The following is a 13,141-nucleotide window of genomic DNA, read 5'->3' on the forward strand; positions in this document are numbered from 1 at the left end:
CGGAGAGCTAGAGAAGCTACCCCACGTCCCCGGCAGGTGCCGGGGGTGCCGAAGCCCCGCCAAAACCCGCTGCAGGCTGCTGATAAGATAAAAGCTTCAGTGGGCGCGCCGAAATCTTTCAGGGATCGCGCATGGACGGAACCATCGCACGCGGCTGTCCCCGCGAAGCTTCTTGCAACGCCCACGCGCTCGCCAGACCACATCAAGCAACATGGTGCGCATCAAGGAGCGGTACCTCCTGGTCAACATTCTCTACCCCACAGAGCTCGGCTCCAAGCGAGGAGTTCCGGACCTGGTCCTGCTCAACTCGCCCACCACCGACCAGCTTACCCCAGGAGCCCTCATTCGTGCTCTCCGCGCAGAGATAGCCATCAACTTTGGCGACTATGGCTCCGGTGCGATTGAGGGAGGCAGTCTTTCGAGTTCGTCATTCCTCATACCCACCCAATTCATGTCAAGAACTAACAGAATTGTCCCGACAGTCAAGTATCTGTCTCCTTCGACGTCGACTTTCATCCTCAAGATCAACCGACCGTACTATCGGCTAGTTTGGACCGCCCTCACTATGATGAATGCGGTGCCCGTGCGTGACGGCAAGCCGTGTGTTTTCCGCGTGACCCATGTCAGCGGTACAATCCGGCGTGCCGAGGAAGAGGCCATCCGCAGGGCTCGGGCGCTATGCATCGCCGTACAGGAAGGACACGATCGCAAACTGCAGGACCCCCTTGGCAACATTTTCGGCCAGGCTGGGCGACCTATGCGCCGTGCCAAGCAGGTTGTGAGCGCCGAAACTTCTGTTTACGACACCAGCGATGTCGACATGGGCGAAGCCAGCGAAGGCTGAACCGCCAGAAGCTCATGGTCTTGCTCTCCGAATAAGTTTGACACCACTGTCACCCACGGGCGGGGGCAAACCGTCATATTCATCGTCGTCCTCGTCCGGGATCAGGTCGGGAGTTGTCGCCCCAGTGCCGGCGTCCGCGTTGCCGGTCTGCTCGTCCCACTCACGCTGTTCGGCGGCGTCGTATGCCTCCTTCGAATCGACCCATCGTTCCTGGATGTCGGCCACCTCCATCATGGATCCTTCGTTGCGCATGGCAATCTGCCAGACAGTGTCGTTCGCACCTTCAGCCCCGCCAAAGATGTAGCCACCAGCTCGATCAATGACGCGAAGGAGATGCATCATGCTCTTCTTGTTCTCCACGGCGAGCACCTCATATCGAACGAGCGAGAAGTTCTCGACGAGGTCCGCTACGGCTTGGTTGAGCTTGGCGAACTTGTCGCTCCGCATTGCTGGCGATTCCTGCTCAAGGTGGTGTGTGAGATACGACAAATCCTGCACCTCGGTATAGAAGTCGAGGTTGAACGGCAAAGGATCGTAGGACGAAATCTTGTCGATCTTGGTGAGAACGTTGATATGCGGAAGGTCCATTTGCAGCATGGCCCGTAAGGTCAGGAGGAGGTTGGAGATGTATAAGGAGGGTTGCGTCAAACAGAAGCTGTCTGACAAATGGACAACGACAAGCTGTAGGAGCCAGGATTGTCAATTTCAAGTGGTAACGCGGGTGACCTAGTTTGGTTTATGGAGTGACACTTACTCTGTATCCGAGTTTCTGAAGCTTGAAGAAGATATTTCGTAACGCACCATGGTGTGTATATAACTCGACCTGACCTGGGCAGTCGAACAAGACGTAGGACTCTCCAAGCTCTTTGAGGCCCTGCTCGAGCCACTCCATGTTTTGCTCCAGCTCTTCAAAGGCATACAAAACGCCGCCGTTTGGTCCAAGCTGGTCTTCGGCCATGATATCCTCGAGAGTGACTAGGTCGCGGATGTCGAGGGCGCAAGGGTAGTTGGTCTTGTCATTGGCGGGATCAAGGTTGACGACAGAACACTCACGACCGATCGCGCCCATGAACTGGTGCACTGTTGAGGGACGAAGAAACGCGGTCAGTCTTTGCACGATGCGTCAAGAGCACATGAACCAGTGCGACGACTCACTTCCATCGCAGTAAGTGCTCTTGCCCGATCCCGGGCTACCTAGTATGAGCTGGGCGAAAGGCATGGCTGGGTCGGATCACCCGGATCTTGAAGTGGAGGGAAAGCTGCGAAGGGGAGGCTTCGAATCCGCCGGAACAAAGAGACTAGCTCGCTGGATTTGCGAAGCTCCAAGACGAAGGTCGGATGCGCTCTTTGGATTATCGCGAGTAGGTTTTCTTGAAGGTTCGATGCTCGTTGACGTTTGTTGCACATGTCGAGCCCTCGCATGCGACTGCGCCGGTGCCCCTCCAAAGAACCCCAGAGCTGCCCCCAAAAAGAGGCGGGCAACAGCGGCAGAACCTCTGGTGTTGCAGGGGTAGCTTGTTTATCGCGGCCTGCTTGTTGACTATCGGTCGGCCTAACGACAAGGCTTCATGCGAAGAAGCAACGCCGACCTGCGAACCATCCCTAGAACTCGAAGGAACAACGACCGTACTTTGGCAACCCACAACCCCTTCCCTCCGACTACTCCAGCCACGACGGTAGTCAGCTTGTAAGATTCAGCCCACGTTCGCCGGCATTCACAATGGCGCCGTGTAAGTCCATCAACCCTCACCCAGGCCCCAGCATTGCCGTTCCCGCGTACTCATTGCCTCGCCTTACTCCAGCTGCTCAGTTTGAGCTCGCGCAGCCTCCAAGCGACGCCGTATCCTCAGTCGCCTTTGCGCCAGGCTCATCATCACGCATCATCGCCTCGTCCTGGGACAAAAATGTCTACCTGTACTCGATCGATGGGGAGCGCTCGGAGGATGGTGTTCAGGGCTCGTTAATACGCACGTTTGAGCACCGCGCGCCCGTCATGGACGTATGCTTTGGTGCCACAGACTCCGAGGCTTTCAGCGCAGGCATGGACTGGCAGGTCAGCAGGATTGACCTGGAGTCGGGCGAGCTCACGAGCCTCAGCAAGCACGCGGCTCCGGTCCGTCAGGTCGTGTATAGTCGCGAGCACTGTACGTATACCCCAGCGAGCGGAATTGGGGGACATCGTGTTGTAGTAGAGGGAGTTAGGCTAACGTAGAGTGCAACAGCACTCCTCATCTCGGCGTCCTGGGACAGCACACTGCACATCCACAAGACTGCCGACCCGTCAAGTACACCTCTGACGATCCACCTGCCCGCAAAACCGCACGCGCTGGCCGCGAGCCCTTCCAAAGTTGTCGTCGCTATGACGGCGCGCTTGGTACACATCTACGACCTTGCCACACTATCTGCCGCTGTAGACACACCAGAGCAGAAGCCACCTTCACCATGGCAAACCCGCGAGTCGTCATTGAAGTTTCTCACGCGCGCCGTGGCTGCGATGCCCTCGGACGCCGGATACGCGACGTCCTCGATCGAGGGCCGTGTCAGTGTCGAGTGGTTCGATGACTCGGCCGAGTCGCAGGCCAGGAAGTATGCGTTCAAGTGCCACCGCCAGACCTCGCCCGAAGGCACAGACGTAGTGTACCCGGTCAACGCGCTCGCTTTCCACCCGACGTTCGGCACTTTTGCTAGTGGTGGCGGCGACACCACGGTCGCGCTGTGGGATGCTGAGGCCAAGCGCCGCATGAAGATCTATCCCAAATTCCCTGAGAGCGTGGCTGCTCTCGCCTTCTCGTCCGACGGACGGTACCTCGCAATTGCCACGTGTCCGGGCTTTGAGACGGGTATGGAGGACTACAGCGGGGAAGGTCGAACGAAGATTCTGGTGCGGGAGCTCAGTGAGACGGAAGCCCGACCGAAGGGTGCGAAATAGACAAAAGTTGAAATACAGGCCTATTCTAACAGCACTACGCATCGCGACAGACTCAAGCGCAAGCTCGACTTGGTCGACAAATCATAGTGGCCTGATGCTACATTCTTGCCCAGTGATCTATGCGACTGACCTGCAAGTGCCATTGTTTCTTTTTTTCACGAGTACCGACTTCCTGCCAAGCTTTTGCATCCGCGTCCGCGTCCGATTGTCAGTGGAGTAGTCCTTTTGCAGAATGTTGGAGGCACTTGACCGCACAATCCCAAAACAGCACGCTTGAAGCATATGCTGATTGTGGCAAGTCAGGTAGTGTACTGTCGCGACAGGCGTGGCACATGAGCCATTGCGCAATGTGTGCTCGACTTTTCTTCAAGCCCTAGCCTGTCGCTGTGCCACCGCTTCATTTTGTGCTGGAGGGGCGACCCGCAACTTACAGCGCGGCGTGCCTGGATCATCTTTAGAAAGTCCTGCCCAGCGGCAACCGTGTCTCCGAGGTCTTTGCACTCGCCTTCTTGGTTCACGTTAGTCGCCGTGTGATCCAGTGAGCCGAGCAACCCGAGCTCGCGGCCGTCTCTGTCGTGTCCCAAGATAGACGACGCATATGAGTCCGAAGTGAAAGGCTCTTCTGATGCGATAGACTCCTCCTCCATCGAGTTTGACTCCATCTCCGCCCTGTCACCTAGTATGGCTGATTCATCATCTTCACATTCATTACTTGACTCCCCGATGCTGGATGGTAGAAACTCTATCTCCATGGTCGACTCGCCATCACTAGCCGATTCTGAACTCGCATCGACTCGCCAGGCACAGATGCCAAATAGTGCTCGGGGAATCCTGGCATGTCCCTTTTCTGGAGGAGTGTGAAGCCGACGAAAGTTTTCGAAGTCCACAGCTCCGTGGAAGGCTGGTGGCGACACATATCTGAAGTCCAGTGGATCCATAACGTCTGAACAAGCTTCTCGGTGTCCGGATCGCGGTACAAAAAGTTCTGGAGCTAGTTCTTTTATTTCGCCGAGAGAGCTTTTCGTCTTAGTGACTCGAGGCAATCGTTGACTGAAGACAGCGCTATCGTCGGCGAAGTCGTGCTGTGTTGGCCAAAAGTCGATCGCTGGGCCTCGTCTTAGTTTCAGCTGATGCTGCGTCAACCGTTGGATCTTGGGTCGAAGCGGTGCTCTCTGTGTCCCGCTCCCAAATTCCTCTGACTGAGCCAGTTCAAGACGTCCGAAAGAGGGTGCTGGTCTCGTACATCGCCTTTTGTGTCGGCCGGTTGTGAAGAAAGTAAAGTCCGGCACTGCTTCAGTTGCTGCAAATCCATCACCCGGTGCCCAGTTTGAACTTTTAGGAACTGATGGTACCAAGTCTCGAAACTTGGCCTGAAACACCTTTTGGGACGAAAGAAACAGCTTGTGACCAAGGCCGGCGGTCTTTATGTTCCCGTTTGTGAAGGAAGCCTGAAGTGAGCTATGTCCAGGCTGTTGGTCTACCGGCGAGCGGCGATCCTCAGAACGGACACTCTGCCTCGCGTCGGCGGTCACCTCAAGAGCTTCGTCCGCGCAATTATCGACTGCCGTATCGCTCAGCGTGTACGATTGCAATTTTGTATTGTCCCTAGAATGAACCGAAGCCTCCTCGACATTGCTCATGTTCGTGACTAGTACAGCACTGAGAGAGTCGATGGTGGTCTGCCGAGTTTCCAGACTAATCATGCCCAAGGCGGTCTATCAGTGTTTGAAGTCGGGACATACACTGTACGCATATGTGGCTTGCACTGCACTTACACGGCGATGAGCTTGTTCGAGGTGGTGTTGTCCGACCCTGAACGTTTTCTCTTTTGCTCGGATTTGGTAGACGACTCGAGCGACTGCGGAACGCGGGTTTCGTGTTGTGCATGTGTCATGGCTTGACTCGGCAGTGTGGCTTTACCATCCGAAGGACTGCGGGCTTGCCGCTGCTGAGCCGTGAGACTGATTTGGGAGACGTTTCGTTCCATATTCATGCCAGCAGATGGTTGCAGGATTGCAGTCATCTTCGACCACGATGCCCAGACTGTATCTGCCAGTCTAATCTGCGCTCATAATCGAGCTTGTGGGCAGCGTCCTGAGCTCATGGGCTGACACGAAGTCGCGAACAGGCGGAGCGCCGAATAGCCCAGAGTCTGGCGACAAGGCTGATGACAGTCAGTCGTTCACGTCCAAATGGCCGTGTACCGAGAGTCCTGGATTGGGAGTTTCTGGCAGGCTTTCCAATTTTAGGCAGGTTGCATCTGGGATGTCCACGAAAATGTCGAATGCCTGGAAGGTGCTAAAGCATCCGTGTTGGGAAGGCGCACGCGGCATCGTGACTCCTTCCTGGTATCCTCAGGCAAACGCGACATGTTTTGGAAATGCATGCCCTTTAGGTGATTTTAATGCACAAACAACCACTACGAATTTGAATCCTTCCAATGCACCTTCCTCTATAACGCGCATCATACGGAGGTGGCAATACAAAGTCTAACTCCAGAGCAGCTCAGGCATAATTGATTTCAACCAGCTTACTTACAGCAGCGCAAAGACTGGCAAGACGTGGCACAAAGACCTTGGCACGACACAAGTACAGCGAAGAGATCTGATTGTGCCCAGGAGACGGCTATAGGAAGATGCAATCATGCTATCTAGACGACGACGAACATGTCCCAGAACGACATTCGTTCTTGGACGAGGCCCAAGTACGCCAGCGGATTAGTCAATCGCTGGAAGACCAAGCACGAAGAAATACAGGAGAAAAGAAACGCTTTGTTCAATGCTGACTAGCACTAGCATGCCGACGCTGCTCAACAAGACCACCGGAAATGCGGGGGATTGCAACGTGAAAATCACTCATTCCGAGGCAGCACGATGCACTTCATTACGAATAGACGGTCTCAATCTGCGGCGCAGAAGTCGCACACTGTCCGGTAGTGATGATGATAGTCGGCAAGGACAATCCCATCGCCACCAACGGACAATATGAGAGAGTGTCGAGCACCAGAGACTTGGGGGGCCCAGGCAGGACCCCTTCAACTGGCAATATTTCATTTTCTTCCTATGCGTATGTATGCAGGACTGGGAGTGCAGACGGTTGCGTCCTAATCTGCATGTCGCTCTTTGGAGGAAGCTCTGGCCTGGACGTCCACATTGGCGAGGAACAAACGCAATCCTGAACCCAGTCGTCTTCTCCAAAAGGTATGCCTTGCAGGAGGTCATGAGAAGTCCTCGAGTGGTGCGCCTGTGAAGCAGTGCAGTTTACAGAGGCGGGTTCTGCCGATCCGGTGCCGTGGAATGCAACGGCCAATATTACAGAACGAACTAGGAGGGGCGTGTGCAGCGTGGACTGCACTTGCAGCCGCAAGTATCACGTAACAATATCCGACGTGGCCTGTACGCCAGGCGGAATACACTTGCATACATGCAGGACCGGTTGGGTTGTAGAATATCCGCCAGGCGAGTCGCCCAGACACAACAAGTGCATGGCGAGGTTGCAAAACGCGAAACGCCGGGCTTTGGTACAGCATGACCTGCACGGCCGGGATTTGACGCAGACGACGACACCACTTGTCATTTGTGGGAAGCATTCCAGAGTGGGTGGCGGTGCTTTGTCTGCCTGTGACCCTCTTTACTCCAAAGTACATAGTACGGAGATCGAACCTCTGACGTTGCATGTTGTGGTAGTAACCAACATGCCCATCCCGTGCTGATCAGAGGCGATAGCAGCAACTTGATGCATACCATGTCGTCATGCCGAATCAAGCCTGGGGCGCACCAAGCCTTCGGGAACAGCCCAGCTGTTGCTCAACTTCGGAATTACTGCCGGAGTGTGGTGATTGTCCGTCCGGATAGCCTTGCCAACTCTGCTGGCAATCATCTCACTACGCCACTCGTCAATTTCGGGACATCGTCGTTGTATGTCCTCCTGTGCAGTCTCTCTTGACATGCCAGATACTCAACTTCTTGACGTTGGAAGCATGGTGGTCCAGCACACCTTGAACGAAAGGGCGCCCATGTTCTTGACACAAGCCGACCAGCTTAGTTCGCACCCTTGACTGCCAGTAAGGACGCTCGGGGCAGGTCGAGGGAACAGGGCCGGGGTGGCGGAAAGGCAAAATGCGCGTGGGTGGCATGGAACAAGGATACACACGGAGAAGCACACCACATTCGGATTTCCTGAAATGCCGGGGTGTTTCTTAGAACCGCTGTGATCGTCCGGCCAAGTTGCTCCATCCGGACTGCCACTCTTGACCAAGAGTCGGCATAAGTCCATTGCTTGATACAGGATGGAATTCCTTGATCGCGAAGGACACTCATGCCCTCATTGTGAAAAGCCAGTTAAGATCAATAAAGCGGCGTGAGGATTGCATAATGAGATTGATCTGACAAATTAAAGTCTTTACGCAAGGCACAGCCATCTGCAGTCAAATTGAAAATACCCGAGACCTGCTCGGCCACGAGCTCGGCACAACTTTAATATGCAGTCGAACTTTCCGCGATGTGGTGAGACGTCTGACAAGGAGGACTGGTGAGAAAAGCAAAGCAAAAACAACACCCCAGTCCCCTGCCTGGTCGCTCCATCCTCCAGGTTCCAGGGCCCGACTCCGCGCGCGTGGCCCTGCTCTCTTCTCTTCTCCCCCACTCACTACACCACAGCAGGACCACGGCCTGGGAGCAGAGCCCGAGACCCGCGCTCGCCGCGTTGGGAACTTCAACGGTGGCCTGGCCTGGACCCATATCGTACGATGGCGGGGGGGAGAGCTTTGGAAGTATTGATCCGATATGTTGAAAACAAATAGGCTCGCGCTCCTCGACGGTGTGGGCACATGCAACCTAGCCAAAAGTTCTTACGGCAGTGGTTTCTCGATGCGACTGTGATGTCATTCATGTTGGCGCTCTCGCTTCAAGTGGTACCGCAGCGGTCTTTGGTGTGTCCTGGGGGACAACACGCCCTTGGGCACCGATTCCAGAGCACGAGCACGATCTGCGTTCCTGATCAACAACCGACTCGGCTGGCGGGCACACCCTTGGACCCTGATTTTGGTTCGCCTCTGACAGGCCGTCAGACTCTGACGGAGCAGTAAAGGCGACCTGATTTAGGCTCACTTCACGACAACACGACTCATGTACGCGCACATCCACAAATCAAATAGCCAGAGGAATATGCGCCAGGTCATGGCCATGGAGGTGCCGGCCAGCACTGATGCCACATGTCTGTTTGTCCATGTACCAGCAGCCCAACATCCCCACCCCGCAACGGTCACGGCGGGAACACCCGTGATGCCGGACTGGCGGCTCGCTCAATGCGCTCGGTGCGAAGTTGGCGCGATCCACCTATCTAAGCAACAACAGGAGACCCCTCGGGCGATTGCTATATCAGCCGAGATTATTACCTCAACCCACCCCCTGTCCAGACCTCCCATGCCAGAGTGAGTGGGCAGGCGAGCTTGTTCCCGAGGGACCGGAAAGGAGGGTTGACTGTTGCTTAGCTGCTGTGGTTGGTGCTCAACCGTGTAGTATTACGGACTACGTGCCAACAGAACTTGCCTCCTCCATCCATTTGTCTATCGGCCAGACCAAACCGGCCAGGGTGGTCAGGGATTGATATCCTCGGGGCGTCCTGGAATGGATGATTCGCTCGGAGACCCACCGCCACCTGACAATAGTCCAGATTCCCAAATTCAGCCGACCCTTTCACCTTTGCAGTCCTGCGTAGAGGTTTCGCCTCTGATGATCAAGTATCCCCGAGGAACAGGTCTATTCGAAACTCGCGGCGTCGAACCTTAAGAGAAGCAAAGGCCATGACACCCCACAGGACACGCATACCCGTGCTGCCGGGACTGTTTCCGAACGTACGGTCCCACACCGGTGGAACGATGGCATACAATGCATATTTCAGCGAGCCCACTTCCCGAATTGAAAGGATCGACGCTGCAAGACGCTCGATACAGTTGCATTATGATGTGTCAGAAACTGCCAGGCGATGGGTGCCGGCCGTCATATTGTGGTAATCCCATTCGATTCGACCGCGGCGACGGACAAATGGATCGGGCGTGGGAAAAGGCACTGCACTGCAGCTCCCCAGTCGTCCGACCCAAACCGTCGTGTCAGCAATCTCGAAAGCAATGGTGGTGGGCGGTGGCCATGCAGCATGTCCGTCACGCTTTGACTCGTTCACACGGTGCATGATTTGCTCTCTCTCTGTGTTTGATCCCCACGATTACCGCCGGTGGGCGGGCATGCGTAACCACGCACCTCCCCTGCTAGCCGGCCCGTTGGGAGAACAGCTGCATGCATGTCGTGACCAGTCGGCTCGAGTTTCCACGGGCGAAATTCCACAACTCGTCCGTCAACCAACATTAGGCCACAGGTTGCAGGCTCGCTGTGTCGCCAAGCTCCGGGTCCATGTTTCTGCAACACTCGTGTAGTCCGTTCCAGGTTGCGTGCGCCATCGCTTGAAGCGACGGCGGAAAGATGGCGCCAGCTTGGTAAGAGATGTTCCACGGTCTGTACCAGGTGTCAAGCCATGCTGGCGCGCGACGGCGATGTGCCTTGACTGTCAATCGGCTGCATTGAGAGCTTCTGACAGGGTCAGCAGGCAAGCCGCGACAGACTTCAAGTCAGGCATCGTCGCAGCGGCGAATCCCTTAGATCATTCGTACCTGACCAAAAGGAAAATTCCGAGCAGCATGCGCACTCCCGCTGTGTCCATGACCATAGCGTGCTGCAACAGACACAGTACCGCCTGCCTCTTCCCGCTCCTCCGTCTTGGCAACGACAGGAATCATCTCTCGAGCCTGCAGTGCAACGTCTAGTCTCGCTTGCCTCCAAAGGAGAAGTCCTAACGACGGGGTCAAGAGACGTCAAAACGTCCAATGAGTGCCGAGCGCGTTGTTGGGTAGGCCGGTGGGCGGGTACTGCGTTGTTGCTGTTAACATTGCGACACGACATGCGCTAACGTCCGCATGAAACCACATTGCAGGCATTAGCGAGGAAAGCCGGCCGGCCGCGTAGCGAGGTTGATGATATTCCCATCGGACGCCTCGACCATGAAAGGGCATAGTTGAGCCCTTTGTTGGCCTCCTAGTGGACTTGCGCGAATTGCCCCTGATATCAGGTCCCGACTCATCAAAACCACCCGAGACCCCGGTCCTTGCACAGGCGCCGCCCCGTCCCGGGCGGCGACGCACCAGCCACCAAGAGACGCTCAGACCACACTTTGTGTGTGCGAAGAGAGCGGCGCCGAGAGGTTGGTGCAGGAAGTGGAAGTGGCAAGACGGAACGGGACAAGGTGAACACTTGACATGACATGTCCATGACCCCGGCCTCCGTTGACGTGTATGGGAGTTCCGCGTTGTCGGGTCGGCATCCTGCAGCGTCGACTGGTCATATTCCAACATGCTACGGTTTTGTGACAGGTGGCCGTCCGTCCGTGAAGCGAGACCATGTCGCGGGTCTCAACGAAGGCCCGGCAGCCGGCATACAGCGAACATACACCATGCTCGACATGACGCAGCACCGGTTGCGTGTTCCGCATGGGCCTTTGTCGTAGAACACCTTGACAGCGAAATGCTGGGCGAACACTCTTTCTCACTGCACCCCCGTTCTCAAAACACTCTGGCTTCCGGATGGAGGCGAAAAACTATGTTTGAGTTTTCACAATCTCTAAGAACCATAGCATCGGGATATTTGGGTCCTCCGTGCGAGGATGAGACACCGGGAAGGTTCCAGCTGCGTGCTGGATCAGGATGTCGCGGAACAAGCCGAAATCTGGACAGTCTTCATGCAGGAATTGAGGACGGAGGCTTGTCGGCGGTGCTTTCATTATGGCCTGATCAGACATCTAAAAGAAGCGTCACTATGTTTCGCCTGATGCATTATGTCAGCCATGAAGCACGGTGGGCTCCCAATAGGCGCACGGGTACCCGTGCGTATAATATTACACGGGTACCCGTGCAGATTCTGCTTACAGCTTAGCGTGTCTTAATTCCCGCCGACATCGCAATCCTGGATCCATATCCGGGGTGCACCCATATCAGCAGAAAAGGTCTGTCTTGACCTTCGCTAGTGACCTCAGGTGCTGTTTGACCTCCGATCACAGTATGTGCGTTGCCTTACACGTATAACGTATTTGACTTAACCTTTAACTATAATACACTCATCATCATCCCGGTGAAGAACTTGCTGCTCCTCACAGTCCTGTGCCGCCCTCCTCCACACATCACCCATACCTCTTCGATTAGCTAGACCGCTTGTCGACTCCTGGGCAACCTGAACATCGATTCGCTCCGTCTCAGACCGATCCCAGTCCAAATATGCCATCATTTCTTCCCTTGTCCAGGCCCGTTCACCCTCTCGCGTTAAGCAACGCCTCGTCATTTGCTTATGGTCTAAGCACCAATCGTACTGCGCTTTACTATACCGTAATGGTAAACCCATTGCCTGCCGGTACATCTGGTTGCTCGCATAGGTACCCGGGAGTAGGGACTTCTTCCAGATCTCTCGCGTAGCGACGTATCTTTGGTAAATCGCTTTTGGGTCACTGTATTTTAAAGGCTGCTCCGGAGCTTGCTGGTGTTCTTCGGCGTACTCTGAGACGGGTTCTTTAGCTCGTCGTAAGGGCTGGTCGTTTTCTGAGAGCCGAGCTTCGATCTCTTCTAAGATCTGTTCCGTAATCCCTTCTTGGGCCGACGAGTTATTAAGAAGTTCGGGAATTGGCGACTCATGTTGAGGTCTGCACGTCGATAATTCAATCGTAGCTTCAGGTATCGACGTGTCGGCCGGCGGCTCTGGTGTTATTCGTAGCTGTTGCGATGCCGCCTCTACTCGAAGTTGTAGCTCTGCGTACTTTAGGGGGCATAATCGAGACGTCCTTGAATGACCTAGACGGTGACATCTAGTACAGGTTAAAGGTCCCTTTCGCTTAGCCGCGACTTCAACAGCTTCAAAGCCGCTAGGCTCCCTTCGGTTACTTGATCGCGGTAAAGAAGTGTTGGTACTAGTCATATCAATACGTTGGCGAGGCTCTTGGAGAAAAGGTTTCGCGCCGCTCCGGATTAGGTGCCAATGCGAATGGAAGTCTCCTAGGCAAAGGGCTTTTCCTTCGGACAACAAAGCCTCAAGTTTGTGAACGCATGGTAGGCCTTGCGACCGAGAGAATATGCCTGTACAGCGTTGTAGCGGACTGCTCGTCTGGAGAAGCTTCCGCTGCTCTTCAACCTTTCGAAGAGCCTCGTGTGATACCCAACCCCGTACTACACCATAAAGTGGACCGGAAAGTTCGATCGGAGACCGAATCTGCTGTTTTGCCTGGTTGGACCTCAGCTCCCCAAGTTGGTTTATTAGCGCATGCTTAATAGCCCTCCA

The 13,141-nt window shown here is 55.2% G+C and overlaps 4 protein-coding genes across 4 annotated transcripts; 2 read left to right on the forward strand and 2 right to left on the reverse strand.

Annotated features, from left to right (window-relative positions):
• Positions 1-211: 211 nt before the first annotated feature.
• On the forward strand, positions 212-844 carry B0I36DRAFT_242634 (Rpp14 family protein; the record flags this gene model as incomplete). The annotated part of the gene is made up of 2 exons (XM_046149923.1): positions 212-422; positions 483-844. The coding sequence occupies 2 exons, from the start codon at positions 212-214 to the stop codon at positions 842-844; spliced, it is 573 nt and encodes a 190-aa protein (XP_046012921.1).
• Positions 845-856: 12 nt separating this feature from the next.
• On the reverse strand, positions 857-2,063 carry B0I36DRAFT_374231 (uncharacterized protein; the record flags this gene model as incomplete). The annotated part of the gene is made up of 3 exons (XM_046160256.1): positions 857-1,525; positions 1,599-1,924; positions 2,000-2,063. The coding sequence occupies 3 exons, from the start codon at positions 2,061-2,063 to the stop codon at positions 857-859; spliced, it is 1,059 nt and encodes a 352-aa protein (XP_046012922.1).
• Positions 2,064-2,383: 320 nt separating this feature from the next.
• B0I36DRAFT_268101 (mitotic checkpoint protein BUB3) lies at positions 2,384-3,840 on the forward strand. Its single transcript, XM_046151241.1, has 3 exons — positions 2,384-2,574; positions 2,647-2,988; positions 3,067-3,840. The coding sequence occupies exons 1-3, from the start codon at positions 2,565-2,567 to the stop codon at positions 3,771-3,773; spliced, it is 1,059 nt and encodes a 352-aa protein (XP_046012923.1). The 5' UTR covers positions 2,384-2,564; the 3' UTR covers positions 3,774-3,840.
• On the reverse strand, positions 3,841-6,113 carry B0I36DRAFT_323495 (uncharacterized protein). The gene is made up of 2 exons (XM_046153985.1): positions 5,549-6,113; positions 3,841-5,468 (listed from the first exon to the last, which is right to left on the reverse strand). Exons 1-2 carry the CDS (start codon positions 5,794-5,796, stop codon positions 4,073-4,075), a joined length of 1,644 nt encoding a protein of 547 aa, XP_046012924.1. The 5' UTR covers positions 5,797-6,113; the 3' UTR covers positions 3,841-4,072.
• Positions 6,114-13,141: the final 7,028 nt, after the last annotated feature.

This window comes from Microdochium trichocladiopsis (genome assembly GCF_020744255.1).
Source record: "Microdochium trichocladiopsis strain MPI-CAGE-CH-0230 chromosome Unknown B0I36scaffold_5, whole genome shotgun sequence".
Taxonomy (NCBI): Eukaryota; Fungi; Ascomycota; class Sordariomycetes; order Xylariales; family Microdochiaceae; genus Microdochium; species Microdochium trichocladiopsis.

Excerpts from the sequence above, each read along its gene's own strand:
- B0I36DRAFT_268101 (XM_046151241.1), top strand. Across the intron at positions 2,989-3,066 it reads CGTGTATAGTCGCGAGCACT|CACTCCTCATCTCGGCGTCC; the intron begins GTACGTATACCC and ends AGAGTGCAACAG.
- B0I36DRAFT_323495 (XM_046153985.1), bottom strand. The coding sequence starts at position 5,796 with ATGACTGCAATCCTGCAACCATCTGCTGGCATGAATATGGAACGAAAC. Across the intron at positions 5,469-5,548 it reads TCGAACAAGCTCATCGCCGT|TCTGGAAACTCGGCAGACCA; the intron begins GTAAGTGCAGTG and ends GGGCATGATTAG.